This window comes from Coccinella septempunctata, chromosome 1 (assembly GCF_907165205.1).
Source record: "Coccinella septempunctata chromosome 1, icCocSept1.1, whole genome shotgun sequence".
NCBI lineage: Eukaryota > Metazoa > Arthropoda > Insecta > Coleoptera > Coccinellidae > Coccinella > Coccinella septempunctata.
The window spans coordinates 48452512-48468753 of NC_058189.1; the positions used below are offsets into that span (position 1 = coordinate 48452512).

The following is a 16242-nucleotide window of genomic DNA, read 5'->3' on the forward strand; positions in this document are numbered from 1 at the left end:
CGGGGTAAGAGAACGCAGTGCTCAGTGAACCACACAATCAAGACAAATTACAAAATAATTTCATCAAAATGTTACAATATTAGAGAAATGCTGTTTATTCTCAATACAGAAGCGCCCTTTACAAGCACTGCATTACTGTTCGTGCCACCATTCCTGGTGAACACAACACTTGATACATTCCCCTGTTGGTGGCTCTTCATATTTTTCTGAACAAATAGGACAATATTGATCTAGTCTTAACCAAGAAAATCAACAATATCATAATTTATTCCTCACTGAACTAATGCCCATATAATGAATCTATGCGCACACTTACCCGCGCACACTTTCCGCAGTAAGCCAAAATTTGAATTGACGTTCTTATAGAGTTGAACAGCTAAGAGAACCTAAAATTTTTCATTATATATTTAGATTAACATGCGCATGATCGAATAAAATATTGTTTAGCACTGTCGGACTCGGAACTTGGACCTGGCAGAATTTGCAGAGATACTAAACATTAATAAGAAAACTATAGTCTATCCAAATCCGAGAGGCCAGCGTAAACAAACTGACTAACGCGTGATCGTATTTAAGGTACTCCTCTTATTGGTCAAAGCTTCAGGAACGCCATGTTTGCAGGTGGGAGTAATGCAGAACCGCATTACGTTTGATTCATTGATTGTATGCGAATTGTTGTGCAGAACTGCAGAGATCATTCATTGCTTTTTCTTTCGTAAATTGGTTTATAGTTGTAGCAAGTTATTCAAGTTACAAGCATTTAAGATAATGTCAAGTACTGATACTGCTGAGGAGTCGCGTGTTGACTTAAGTCCTCCAAAAAAGAGACGTCTGAAACGACACTTCAGTGCCGAGATAAAAGATATGATTTTGAATACTTATAAAATTGAGATTATTCAAAATGCAGGAATGTGTTTAAAGGACGTAGAACTCCGAGTTGCTGAGACACTCGGCATTGGAGCTCGAAGTGTTAGGAGAATTATTTCCGAATACATAAATTCCGGTGTTCTATCACAGCCGGCAACAAATCAAAATCGGACCACCAAATGGGAGTCCTTATCAGATTTCGATAAAAATGTAATACGGCGAAAAGTTCACGAGTTTTTCTTCAGAAATGAACACCTGACTATAGAGAAAGTATTAAAAATAGTTAATGAAGACTCTCTACTTGCCAAATTTTAAGAAGAGTACCTTCTCTATAATATTGAAAAAACTTAATTTCAAATATGGACGTCGCCAACGCAACAGTTTTGTTATGAACCGTGACGACATTAAATGTTGGAGAAGAAACTATCTCACGAAAATTAGGACCTTCCGTGATGAAAACAGGAAGATTTACTGCTTGGATGAAACTTGGGTAAATGCCGGTCATACTAAATCCAAAGTGTGGACCGATGAAACAGTTACATCTTCTCGGCAAGCGTTACTTGCTGGATTATCTACTGGATTAAAAATCCGTCTGGGAAGGTCTTGAATTTTGAGTTTAACCCCCGGTTTCATAAAGCTTGATCAGAGAATCAACGATCGATTGACGGATGAACGTCAATTAGATTTCAGTCGATAAGTTGGTCATAAGCATTCTGAATATCATTCTTGCACCAAATAATTATCTATACACGCCCATTTGATGATTCTCAACTGCTACTCCTCCAATATATTCGGAAATATGAAAGTTTCAATGATTTCCTTCGTGAAATCGAATGCCAAATCGTTGATCGAGCAATCAAAGTTTTGTGAAACTTGATGTAAGTACCTTTTTGGTGGAAAACAATTTCAACATTCTTTTTCAAATGAAGCGAATATATTTTTCCAGGCAAAGGGCAAAGAATTATAGTGTGTCATATTGGCAGTGACACTGGTTTTTTAACTGGAGGACTCTGGACTTTCCAATCCAAAAAACTGGTGACTACCATGAAGAAATGGATGGTCAGTCCTTCGAAAAGTGGTCGAGGGTATACTTCCTAAATTGGAGGAAAATTCTATAGTAGTTTTAGATAATGCTCCTTACCATTCAAGGAAAATGGAAAAAATTCTTAATTCACAATTCAGAAAGAGTGATATCCAACAATGGTTGAGGGAGAAAAATATTGATTTCACCCCTGACCTCATAAAAGCGCAATAGTTGCAGATAGTCAGGCAGAACAAAGAAAACTTTGAAAAATACATCGTGGATGAAACCGCAAAGGCCCAAAATATTACTGTACTTAGATTACCTCCCTACCACTTCGAACTGAACCCTATTGAATTGATTTGGGCCGATGTCAAGAATTTTGTGGCAGATAAAAACACCACATTTAAAATGGCTGACGTACAAAATCTTTTTCAAGAGGCTCTCTCACGGGTTACTTCCGAAAGATGGAGAAAGTGCGTGAAACATGTCAAACAAAAAGTAGAGGTAGACATGTGGAAACTGGATAATATTATGGATGATATAACACCAGTCATCGTCAACTTAGAGGAAAGTTCTGCATCTTCTGACGACACTACGGGGTAGTCATTTTTACAAAAAAAATATTGTTACACATTTATATACATAGTATTTATTAAAGTGGGAACTTTAGATTAATTGTTCATTACTGAGACTCGTAGTCAAGCATACATATTTTTCACCGGAACTGGAACACTCAAAAAGTTTTAAAATATAACGCTCTCGGAATTCAATCTATTACTACACCTCTGCGTTATCACGTTCTTGACGCGTGATCATTGCATGCTGCAATGTTTACCGGTGGCCTCTTGGATTTGGATATACTATAGTGAATTTGATTGATTGCAAATAAAAAGTTAACGAAACGTCGCACGGTGCACTCCTATAAAAAACCAACTTGGCGATTCTGCGCCCTTGCTTCACCCAAATGAACCCCTCTTTCATACATTGCATAATCGAGATATACGCACTGCGCACACTTACCCTCTGCGCACAGTTACCCCGAATGACTCTATTGATCACACAATTTTTTTCCATCTCATAACTTTATTATCAGGGGTTGAAAATAGCAATACCTCATGATCTTCCTCCAATAATTATTTTCGTGGGAAAGATTTTAAAATTTTTTTTATCTTCAACCCCTAATAAAAAAGTTATGGAATCAAAAAATTTGTGTGAGAAACATCAACATATGCTATGTCAGCTATGTGGAGCTGGCACCCCCAAATGCGAATTTTGAAACAAAAATTTCAGGGTCGTTTGTCCATCGTAGATCCATGTTTGTCCACTCTTTTTTTTCATTTGTCCAGGCGCCGTTTTACAGATATCGGAAAAAAAATTTGTTCGGTTCATTTTCTGAGCAGCACCCCCAAATCGCGAAAGAAAAAGAAAAAAAGGGATTTTTATCATCTTCAAAGTGTCAGATTAAGAAAACCCCCCCTGATTAGTGTCAGATTAATGGGTCAACACGTCTACAACACCCAGATTGACCATCTGTATGAAAATCTGACACGCTAGAGTATGTACAAGTAACGATTTTTTTTACATTTTCAAAGCACCGCTTTGACCTTGCATCACGTCCAAATTGTCAGTCCCTTGAAAAGTAGCTTCCTTTGGGTCCAATTAACATATCCTCCAAAAATCTTTTTACCATTTTCAACTCTTCCGTACGGCCAGTCCCACCGCGCAAACTGTCAGATAAGCATGAATTCATTATCAGAGACACGTAGAGCGTATACAGTATCTTAATCTGACACGCTCGAGTATGTACACCTGACGATTTTTTTTACATCTTTGAGCCCCTGCATACATCGCTGAAAGTGCATACATATAGAACCTTTTTTTCATTCTACCATCTAATCTTCAAAATCCACTAGGTCTCCACAACGCTCGAGTAAATCCCAATATAGCATCGTCGCCTCCCCAACTATTACGAAGTTATCATTTTAAAGTTCCATTTTTCGTTCATTGTCAGGCAACAATTTCTATCTGATTTGCTCCTGACAAATTAGTGCAAGAATTTAATTATTTCAATTTTTTAAATGATTTTGTTTCAGAGACTGGAGTGAAAACCCTATAGAGTTTCAGAAGATTTTTTAATGTATAACACTACTTGCCCTACACCCCATAGTTTTGGAGCATTTAGAAAAAAATGAAAATCGACGAATATTTCAACTTCCACCCCTAAACATCAATAAAAGTCACTCTTTACTGAATATATCATTTTTTTATAATTTATCCCACCTTATAATAGTAAGAGTACTACATTTACAAAAAATTATTTGAGAAATTATTCCTTCTAATACTTATTTTTTTCCTCCATTTTTTTATCTACAACCCCTTGAAGCAGATACTATCGTAGACATGTGGTGGTAAAATGTGAAGTTTGTTCAGTTTATATTGTAAACATTAGTGCCAAATCCCTCGAACCCATCAATACAATTGTTTCCGAATACATTCATAAGTGTAACAATTCCGACAAAGTTTCTCTTAGCAGAACGCAGTTTATAGTCCAGTAAACACAGCTCTGAAATCACTTTTCTCGGAATAAGCTGCATTTTTGATATAATGATTCTGACACCTGCATTTTTGACCATGTATTCCACCGTTACAATCATTATATCAAAAATGCAGCTTATTCCGAGAAAAGTGATTTCAGAGCTCTGTTTACTGGACTATTAAACGCCTTTCGCAACAACAGAGGTCAACATAAATTTCTTCCATAGGTCCCTTTACATTACCTAATATTAGATCAGGGGAACGAGAGTTTCCTCCTAACATATTTCTGTCAGCATTTCATTCTTGTACCATTTGTTCTTTTGAATGTCGCCTAGGATATGTGTCGATATATTTCTGTCCATGTTGACTGACTCATTTACGACTGTTTAAATACGAAGAATGAATCCAACCTCCACCTTTATCATAGTTACTTCGTTCAAGAACACTATTTTCGAATATCTTGTATCAGGTATTTCTTGATAAAAAAAGTTGTTCTTTTCCTTATTTTGAATTGGAGTATCCTTTCATTATTGAAATGAATTATTTTTAATGCTATCAAGATAAAAGTTGTTCTTTTCCTTATTTTGAATTGGAATATCCTTTCATTATTGAAATGAATTATTTTTAATGCTATCAAGATATTCTGCCTATAAGGAAAAACTCTGGAAAATGCGTCGAAGTGCGTGCATAAATAAATTCAAACCGAATGTGATTTTTCCAAGAATGCTGCTCAAGTATTTCTACAGATAACCACTGATTCGATCAATATTCCAATAGCTAAGCAGTAAATGATATTTCGTTCGAAAGCAAATGCTACTCAGCATTTCTTTCTATTTTGAGTTCCAGTCGATGTAAAATCGGTCTATATGGCTAACGCAACCAAATAAGTGAAGTAATCAGAGTATTTCAAACTTTATTATCCTAGGGCGAATCAAATATGGGTACCAACTATGAGAGGTTTGGAAAAATATGTTCTCGATCTTGATTAGTAATGATTTGCGCTGTGCAGAATTATCTTAGGGCAAGAGTGGAGTGCTATATGATTGGTTTAAAGAGGTAATTTGTGTACAATTTGTGTCTTGTTTGCAAAGAATCAATTCTAACGATAATGAAATTTCCAGTATTTAAGTGCTCAAATTTTATAAAATTATGATCATCAATAGGATTTTTTGTGTGCTCTTGTAGATTATGAATCGAATGAGTAAATTCCTATAGTATATTCTTATTTTTGTAGATAGCGATTGGTATTTTGACTCTAAATGTTTCATTATAAGTATTATACACCTGAGAAAGAGTCACGTAGTGCCGAGATACCCTGTATAATAGTGATATGGTGATTATAGTGAACACACTGAGCTAAATAATAAAAGAATACGCTTTTTTATGAATACTTGAAGAAAGGAAACAAAACACAAAACACTTCTTATAGTTCAACGTAGACGTAGTCAACAGAGAGAATTCAACAGAGCGCAATTTCACCTCCGACCTTCAAACCGGTAATGGGTGTTCTCGTAAACAAAATAAAAACACCCAAGGGAGTTGAAAGAAATGAATTTTGCCCCTAGCTTTCCTCTCATTTGTTTTCCAGACAGAATAAATATTTATTCACTTCGAAATGATGTGTCGTCACAGTCTCCGTAATTTAGTGTAATATCTCTTCCGATCTACAGCATTTTGAAGCTGATCAAATAGAAAATGGGACTTTTCCCCAGATGATTTCCTTTTGCCAAATTACTAAAAAGAATATAATATATTATATACTAAGACGAAAATGAAAAATTATTGGATTTATGTGGTCGATACTTGATGAAAATACATAATTGAACTTAAAACACATTATACGATTTTCACAAACCGTGTTTCGCTATCACAATAGCATCTTCAGGTGGGTGAAGGGAAACCTTCACTATTTTACCTTCAACACATTTTTGTGAAAATTGCATAATCTGTTGAAAAACCAGTGTAGATTTAACTCAACCTTCTTGTTTCAACTGCATACCAGAAAAATTCATCCGACAAAATTGAGATTAACAAATATCCAAACAATTCATTTTTTGACATGCATCAATAAAGATCAATTTTTTAAAAATAACTAAAAAATTATTGATGATTCCCAAACTGAATAATTGCAAAACATTGAAATATAAGGACTTGACTGATTTCGCTGAACATATGGTAAAACAAAACACAACACAGTTTGAAAAGATAATTATTTAAAATCTTTGAAAATATGCTCCTTCTTATGAAGATAATTTATTTTTGCATCAGCTCAAACCATCCTGTGAAACATGTTCTTCAATTCTTACTCTCAAGAGTTGGGATCTTTGAATTTTTGGTATTTTTATGGTACGTAATGGTCATAATGAGAAAACTGGAAGACGGAGGTATATCTCGTGTACGAAAAAGATTCATAAAATAAATGAAAAACTATAATCAGGGTGAGTCTTTGACTGTATAATATACCTACAGCTAAACTACTAAAATAAATATGTATAAATTTTTTCAAACAATGTGATATATTTATGATAACTTTCTAATTTGTAATAGAGCCTTTTAAAAATTAGCTATCGTTTGAACATTAATTCTCATTAATTATTTTTTCTTGACGATTTTTCCATGTGTATTTTCAATAACTGAAAATTTGAAGGAGAATTCCTTTTTTTATAACTATTCAGCAGAAATAGCTTTGAAAAGATTCACAAATCTGAATTTGTAAATTAGTGAGGATCAAAAACTACCCTGCAAAACTTTATCAATTTATTGGATATTATTGATTTATTTTTAAAATCTTTCACATTTGTTGGGGTATATTTCCTCTGCATGATCGCCTTCTTCATGAAGACTGTTTTAAATCCTTATACAGGATGGGTCAAAATAATTAGGTAGATTTTTGTTTGTTGATTTCGGGTTAAAAAGTTGCTCAACGTAGGTATATTCATAAAAATATACCCCCTTTAGAAGCGTTTCTTTCAAAATACCTGTCAAAAAATATTCACATAGATTAAAGGTGTATGTATTTATTCAACCATGGTAATTAGGTATATTTGGGATTAGAATTTTTCTATTTCGTTAACACAGTGTAACAGTGGTATGTAACATTTTGTCCACATTATGATTCGTATGTACTATACTCCATTCATATTTATTTTAGCAGTCGGTTGGCCATGAAATAATTTTCTCAAGTTTTTGTAACTAGAACGGAGTAAGGTTGGCACTCATGAAATGTCGTTGATGTCATAATGCCGTTGCCACAACTAATATCAATTTTTCTTACGAAATTGCGGAAAGTGATTGAAAAAAGAGACAGGGTTTCAGAAAGTGCTATTTAGAATTCAGGTCCGCTCATTCAAATAGTTATACACTGGTATTCTAAAATCCACAATACGTCAGACGGTAGCGAACATATTCAATGTAAGAGAATTTATATAATGTTTCATCTGAATCTAAACCACTTATATTTCAGCTGAATATTTCCATAATCACAAATATTGTGAATGAAGAGGATGACAAAGAATTTCCCCCTATTGGGAGACCCAAAAAAGTGATGGCATTTGAGAATTTTATGTTTGAGTGAATTAATGCGAAAAGTTTACTACAGGATTTTCGATGAATCTCATCGTAGAATAAGTTGCCGAAAATTGATTTTTCTATTTTTCATTTGACTTGTCCTATTTATTGTAAATGTCTTAAGGTACCAATAAATACCTAATTATTATTATTACATCAATGTATTAAGATGAACAGCCACAAATACGCGCCAGTTGTCCTGTCAATTGTTTATTCATGTGAAATTTCTTTTTAAAGTTCATCTTGACTTGAAACTTCCTTCAATTCCATGTACTTATATTGCTGTAAGATGATTTTTGTTGAAGAATTTAACATTCTTGTAATTATCTGTTAATTCCTTCGGGAGATACCCATTCCCAACCACTGCATCATATGCATTTTATCTTCGGGTTAATATTTTTGAAATCTACAACTGATGTAACGTATTTTAACAGAAGATAACGAACATTAACTCTCCTCGACCTAGTGCATATTATGATATTATACTGATCTCTTGTATTTTCCGTGCAAATAACTAGATTTGGTATGCCTTCAATCAGTTTGTATAAACTTCAATTATGTTCGTCACATATTTTCTGAAGAGATTTGACATTGTGATAAAATACGTAATAACAGAAACTTTCACGTAGAACGGGCATCAAAGCGTTGATTTAAAACCCAAAAATGTTTTGACAAGCGTCATAACCCCACATTTTCGTACTATACAGATTGAAATGTGTCAAATTTCCATGGCCAACCGACTGCTAAAATAAAAGTGAATGAAGTATAGGTATATGTCTGATTTGGGATCATCGATACTAAGCTTAAAAGTTATAATAAGTTATAAACTTCATCCAGTACCACTGCCAAACCCGTGGATGCTCCCTCTAATTGTTATGGTCGATTATTTTGGGAGGTATTTGGATTTTTCTTGAAAATTATCATGGGTTTTCTCTCCCAACATCTGAAAATGAGGAATGAAAAAAAATCGTTTGTGGTAAATGCTTCATCTGAGTGATATGGTAGTTATGAGTAACTACTATATCTCCTACTAGGTATTTTGAAACAGTCTTGCCTTGAAAAAAATAATGAAACAATACAATAACTTCCAACGCTGAATCATATGGTATGCATCAGATACTGATGGGAGACTAAGACCGTAAAAAGTTTCAAGAAAAATTGGATTTTGAAGATTTCTGAGATATCTATGAAAAACTAAAGAAAAACAAACGTCGAGATATAAGGACGTCGATATTGTTGATAGGGACTCTTCAGTTTTTACTTCAAGGTCCTCAACATGAAGCTGATACAAGATACGGAGTATATTAGCCTTTATTCTGACTCACCCTGTTAGTCGGCTGTGAAAAAATTGCTCCGGTATCAAATTAGATATCGTAGTTATTGTAGTTTGCATGTTCCAACATATAAAAATATAAATATCGACCTAAACACGAGTGGTGAAGCAATAGAAGCATGCCGTTTTAGGAAGACCTCTAGCGGAGGGTGCACTAACTATGCAGGAAGTAATCCTACGCCAAGTCAGGGGAGTGGCCTAAAACAGACTCCGCCCAAGGATAATCAAAGATCTGTATCTTGAAGGTTCCACAAGGGTAGGTCATCCCCATGAAACTAATTTGGAGACGATGAAGGGAAAGAAAGGGGGGATAAAGATTGCTTGGAGGGCGAAGACCGATTTGAGACGGACTGAGATCCACCTCTGCAGACCTGTTACAGATGAATGTTCGGATTCGTCAATGTTGAACTTTGGAAGAAGTACGAATTGACTTGAACTGTCTCTTTGTGTTTATTTAAGTCTAGTGCAAATTCTATGGAATATGGCGCAAGAGGAGATACTGGGAAGAACATTTCCTCAAAGCGGATTAAAATAGATATGAGGCTAAATTTCCATGATTTATACATTGATGAAAATAAGATTCATTTTAATGATGAATAAATTTGGTGGGATATCATGCTAATTAGAATACCCATAAGTATGTGGAAATTGATGTCCTAAAAAACGCCAAGTTAGGTACCTACTACTTGTTTTTCAAGGCCAAAACAATGAAGGTAACAGGTAGATACTATAACAGAACTATGGTAATACTTATTTCTCAAACATACTCTCATTACTCTCCTATCGCGAATAATATCTTTATACCATACAGGTGAGAAAAATCATTTTTCCCCACACTAAAAAGATATTTCTTTGTGAGTTCAAATACAGTTAGGTCGGTATTTCGTTAAATATTGAAAAATTCAATGTTCAATACCCTTTTCCCTCCAAGTTACAGCACTTTAAAATTACTTAAAAAATTGTTTCAATTTAATATATCCACTTTGAAAATTAAAGAAAATCAGGACAATGAAACTAATTATCATATGACTCCATTTGACAGCAGTTTACTTGATTTTTTTTTAATAAATGATAACCTCTGAATTTATGGGAAAAAAGTCTGAGCAGTATTTTATTTTTTGTGATCATATTAACAACTTTATGATGTAAAGTCAAGACATAAAAAAGTTACAGATTGAGACTGTCTTTTTAAATCAACATTTTAAATAGGAAAATATAGGCACATTAAATAGTTCTGATGCAAAATAATATAGGGGTTGTTTTTTCAGCCCCTTGTGATTATACATTTTAGGGTAACAAAAACACTCAAAAACTGCCATTTTATTAGCATCAGTTATCTGCCAAATTTCATTCTCCTAAATTTTTCCAAAGTGAATATATTGAATAAAAACAATTTTTTTCAACTAATTTTAAAGGGCTGTAACTTGGAGGGAAAAAGGTGTTGAAAAAAAAGATATATGAAAGACCCCCCTCAATTTTTGCTTAAGAATCACCCATTGAAATCTTTCGCATCAATTCAGAAACACCCTGTATATAGGAACAAACAATCCAAGGCAGACATTTTTACACTCATACTGGAGAAAAATTTCCTTTTTAAACTGTAATGGCTTTGAGATCATAAGGATTCTAAAGACGAACACAGTTACAGTTAATTGTAATTTGCATTGAAGATCTATATACGTGGTTTCCCATGGTAGATGACTGATCAATCTGACTAAAATATCTTCAATGTTGCGACGTTGCCGCTTATACGAAAAAATACTACAAACTTCGTTATTTCAAATGGGGCACCCAATTTATTAAAACTCTCTTCGCTTCTCTATGCCCACCTGAGTATTTTTGTCTCGTACTTCCCTATCCCTATTCCTGATACTTTCGGAGATATTGATGGTTTTCCACAAAAATGATCCGTTCTCCGTAAACATCCCAGTCCCACCCTGGGAAACCCTGTATATTTTGTTCGGCCACCTCTGTCAATATTAAAGCTTACCGAATGTTAACCATATCTGGTTATTCTCTAAAAATTACATAAATGTATATGAAGTTAGGCAAAAAATAAAGCACCTTGATGTATTAGGTGAACATGCCTTTCATTTTTAATTCATGGCAAATTTCAATATTTATACATATATGTATAGCATACAGAATAATTAATTATGCAAGTTTTTATTCACATGCAAGTTGAAACAAAAATATAAGTGCTGTCAGAAAGGGATTTAAATAATTGTACATCGATATGACAGACACGTTTTCAGTTGTGAAACATCGATGTTTACCATCACAATAGTGAACAGGGTTTTTCAAATTTGAATGGAAACTAAAACCGCTATATCTCCTTAACCAAATCACCGATTTATCTGGTATTTGGAATCAAAACAGATCTCCGAAGTTTCAAAAATTCTGCTATCAAAAAATGTCATTGGATTTGCAGGACCGTATTCCAGAAATTCGGATAGTTTGACCCTGTAGGTAATGTGAATTTCATGATTTTTTCGATATCTGCATAAACTGTATAGGATGAACCTACTTATCCTATTCGCCAAATAATATCACATGTCGGCGTCAAAGTCACCAAGAACTGATTTTTTTTTCCTGTATTTATATTTCGAAAATCATTGCATTCGATAAAATCGTTTGTGAGATACAGGGTGTTTCATGAGTCGTTGGCCATAGCCTAATGCTGAATGCAAGTCATCAATGCCTTTAAGAAAATTTGGCCTAAATTTGCAATAGCCATAACTCTGGAATACATCTCTTACAGAAATTTCGTTATTGTTTATAATGTATATAAACATTGTAATGTATATAATTGCTTGTAAGGAATTTAATTTTTACTCTGCATGGCACACTTGTCACAAGAGAATAGGAATCGGACGAATTCATATATTTTATGTATTTTTTTGAAATGCGGTCCTGTTTTTATTCCTTTGGTGGTAATATTTATTGTCTTTTGCCAAGATTTTGAATTATTTTGAAATCTGTTCAAATCTTTTTCATTTTAAACCCTTATTTCCCAGTGAGTGTGCCTGAAAAAGTGATTAAGTATGCACCTTAGGCTTGAAATTGGGTGAATATTTATATTTAGTCAACTTTTTTTGTGTCTCCCTCTACATTATACTTTTAAGTTTCGTTAATAATATAACATAGGAGACTTAAAGAGGTAAAAATATTTTTTCAAATCGTTCATTGCAATTTTCCAAGATTCTCCCAAAGAATGTGGTACAACCTGTACAAGTCTAAGACTAAACCTGTATAAAACTCTCAGTTTCTAACTGACCGTTTTTCATTTTTGTCCGATATCTCCCTAACCGGCAATCATTCAGTTACCGTAATTGCTAAGAGATATCTTAATGCAACTTTCTCTCGTATGTATTACGATCTAGTAGGGCGTATTAGGTACCAGTATCGAGTGTTCAGTTGAAGAAGTGACGATGAGAAAAGTTTGCAACTATTTCAGTTTCCTATTACTGAATTATTGCGCGTTCCCAGACGGCGACCAGGTTCTAGTTGCCAAAACGCCGGTAAAACGAGACTTCGAAGTGATACACGAGTGGCAGTACCTGAATTACACCTGGCCGACTTTCTGGACTTACAATTACGCACTCAGCAACTTCCAGTACATCCCAGAGAATAACGCGCCTACCGGCATCAAGATCTACGGAGGCAAAATCTTCCTGTCAGTGCCTAGGTTCCGCCCAGGGATTCCTGTGACCTTGGCCTACGTCTCCATGATCGATGAGGGTACAAGGAGCAACGAGAGATTGAGGCCCTTTCCGAACTGGGAGCTAAACATCAACAAAGACTGCGAAGCCTTGCAAAGCGTCCAAAGCATGGAGATCGACCGGCAGGGTTACATGTGGGTGATCGACGGTGTAAGAATGAACGAAGAAACTGACTGCCCAGCTAAACTCCTCATCCTTGACCTTAAGGATCGTGGCAGAAGGGTACACAGCTATGTGTTTCCGGACGAAATAGCCTTATCCAGAGGTGGGTTCTTGAATGATTTAGTTATTGACGATGTTGGAGGTGGTTTTGCTTACATTACTGATAATAGTCCGGTTGATCCTGGTTTGATAGTATACTCGCTGAAGAAAGACAGATCTTGGAAACTTAGGGATCCAAGAATGTTTGCCGAACTCCAAGCAGCGGACTTCGTGGTTAACGGAATTGTTACCAAAGCTTTAGCTCCGATAGATGGCATTGCTTTATCCCCTGCTCACTCCAATAAAAATAAAAGACTCTTCTTCTCTGCCTTAACTGGATATAACCTCTATGCGATCGACACAAGCATTTTGAAAAATGAGTCGTTATCAAAGACGGACCAGTGGCGCAGAAGCGTTGTTTTAATTGGGAAAAAGGAGGCCCAGAGCGACGGTTTGATGATAGATACCAAAGGAAATCTATACTACACCCTTCTACCCTTGAATGGTATCGGAAGGTGGAATATTAACACACCCATAGCCACGTCGGAGATAATTTATAAGAATAAGAGGACCATGATTTGGCCAGACACCTTCGCAATGGATGAAGAAGGATATTTGTACGTGATATCGAACAATATAAATCAGTTTATCGATCCGAAAACGGAAGTGGTTATTACTGGTGAAGTGAAGTTCAGGATTTTTCGGTATTTTACTGGTACCAAGAGCTATATGTATTGAATAGAATAGATAGATAATCATGGCAAACTGAATATAAAGACTGTGAACTGTGGATAATTATAAGAATATTCATAAAATAGATATAGATAAATACAGTATTAACTGTAGAAGCCATCAAAAAGAGGCCAGTCTCAATTAACATTGGAAGATAACTATAATCCAATAATACATATAAAAATTCATATGAATAATACTGTTCAATTGAATGAAAAATAACTCAAACTTAAAAAAAAATAATAATTTGAATTCAAAATTTCTGAATGGGAATCATTCGTTTCTGAATATTATATTATTGATATATTACTCCTGAATGAGGGTAAAATATGTTAACATAATAAATAGGGTGTTTTTGGAATGTTTAGACTACGGGAGTTTTCACCAAAACTGAAACAGTTTCTTTGATAAAAGTTTTTGTCTTTGTCTTTTTCCTCCTACTTGCAATCCTTTAAAGTTTGGAGAATGAGTTTTTCCTTTCCTTAATCAATATTGAACAATGAAATTTGGTATAACCGAATACAGATGAAAAAGACACTTTTTTAGTTCAAAATGTTTTCAGTTTTAATGTGTTGCTATTTTTCTATCCGGAAATTTGATCGTAAAAAACGAAAACAACCTACTTCTCTTCATACTCAACCTTTATACTTTATCATATTTTTGCTTTAGTTTTATCATTAAATGATGAAATTTTCCTGAAATCCTTTTCATATAATTTCATAGATTTCATAGGAATGAAGACGATATTCTTCGTTTTTAATGACAGAATGAGGGAAAATTTATAATCCAGAAAAACTGATTGTGATCATTCTTCCACTTCACGAATAAATTAGTGATAATGTAAGATCAATATGTTTTATAGCTCATATAAACCCCCAATACTAATGTAAAGATAATCGAAAGCTTCATACTCTTTATATCAATAAAATAATAACTAATGTAGGTACTTATGAGAAATGAATAAAAATCCATTTCGAAATTTCAAACATTAATATTAGAATATTTAAGAATTATAGAAATAATGTTTGGAGTGCGAATTGAGAATACTATACAGGGTGAGTCTTTGACTTGTACGAATATTTTAATATTCTTGAGGCCAAAAGAAACACTTTTTTCCTATACCATTTTTTCCGATTCAGCCTGATAAAAATATAGAGCCATTTTAAGTTTTCATAATGAGCTGTGCCACCCCTGGAAAAACAGAATTACCTTCAGAATAACTACCTTAATCTGTGACACCGCACATCTGCGGATCTTTTGAACAGAGTTGTATTCAGCCAAAGTACCCAATTTTTCAAATTTCACAGATACTTTTTGAACGTCAAATTACTCGAAAACTGCGCATTAAACGAGAAAATATGAGGAATACTTTTATTTTACAAAACATTCAACTATTCAGCAGATAGCGCCCAACTTAGTTTCAAGGGTTGGATTCTTTGAATTTTCGGTATTTTCATGGTACGTAATGGTCATAATGAGAAAACTGGAAGACGTGGGTGATATATTGTGTTCAAAAAGGATTCATCGATCGAAAAACTTTATTCCGCAATTCATTTCATTCTATAAAACCTTTTGTGAGAAAAAAAATAACTATTTTTATGGCTTTTCAACAACCTGTATCTACTATTAAAATATTTGTACGAGTCAAAGACTCACCCTGTATAGTCGCTAGGACATCTCGCCATTGACTTTCATCAATACAAACTTTCTTGCATAAAAAAAACCACATCCCTTTTTTGATTTCTTCCAATAGATGAAATAACCTTTGTTTTTGTCTTATTTCTAATTACCCTAATCGAAATGAAATTGGTTATTAGGATTCTACAGACTGGAAAATCAGAGAAGAAGTTAATTTTCGTTAATATCGATCTATTTCGCAATCACACTTAATTATTCAGTGGAAATTAAATATAATATATCTTGTTCACTCTCACTTTCCTCAACAGATTTTATTGCACTTTCTACTTCTCATAAATTGAATAATTTATTATCTAATCAATAGCTATGATAGGTAATAATTATTCAGATCGTCTGCCTTCTTTTTCTGATGAATATCTGAAAGCATGCTTAAATGTGGGCAAGAAGCCAGGGAATTTTTATAACAATGTACCGTCAAACGGGGTGAAGTGGATCAAAAATCGAGGTTTTTTTTAGGAATAAGATTCAAAATATCAGTGTGAACGGTCTGGCGTTCATAATATAGATTCTATGATCTTTTTGCTATCGATTGGCCTATTCACCAAAATTCTTGGCTACACAGT

At 34.2% G+C, this 16242-nt stretch overlaps 1 protein-coding gene across 1 annotated transcript; it reads left to right on the plus strand.

Annotated features, from left to right (window-relative positions):
• The first annotated feature begins 12757 nt into the window (after nucleotides 1-12757).
• LOC123307084 (protein yellow-like) lies at nucleotides 12758-13987 on the plus strand. The gene has a single exon (XM_044889291.1). The coding sequence runs from the start codon at nucleotides 12758-12760 to the stop codon at nucleotides 13985-13987; it is 1230 nt and encodes a 409-aa protein (XP_044745226.1).
• Nucleotides 13988-16242: the final 2255 nt, after the last annotated feature.

What these genes read in the sequence shown, in the direction of transcription:
- LOC123307084 (XM_044889291.1), top strand. Translation starts at nt 12,758, where the DNA reads ATGAGAAAAGTTTGCAACTATTTCAGTTTCCTATTACTGAATTATTGC.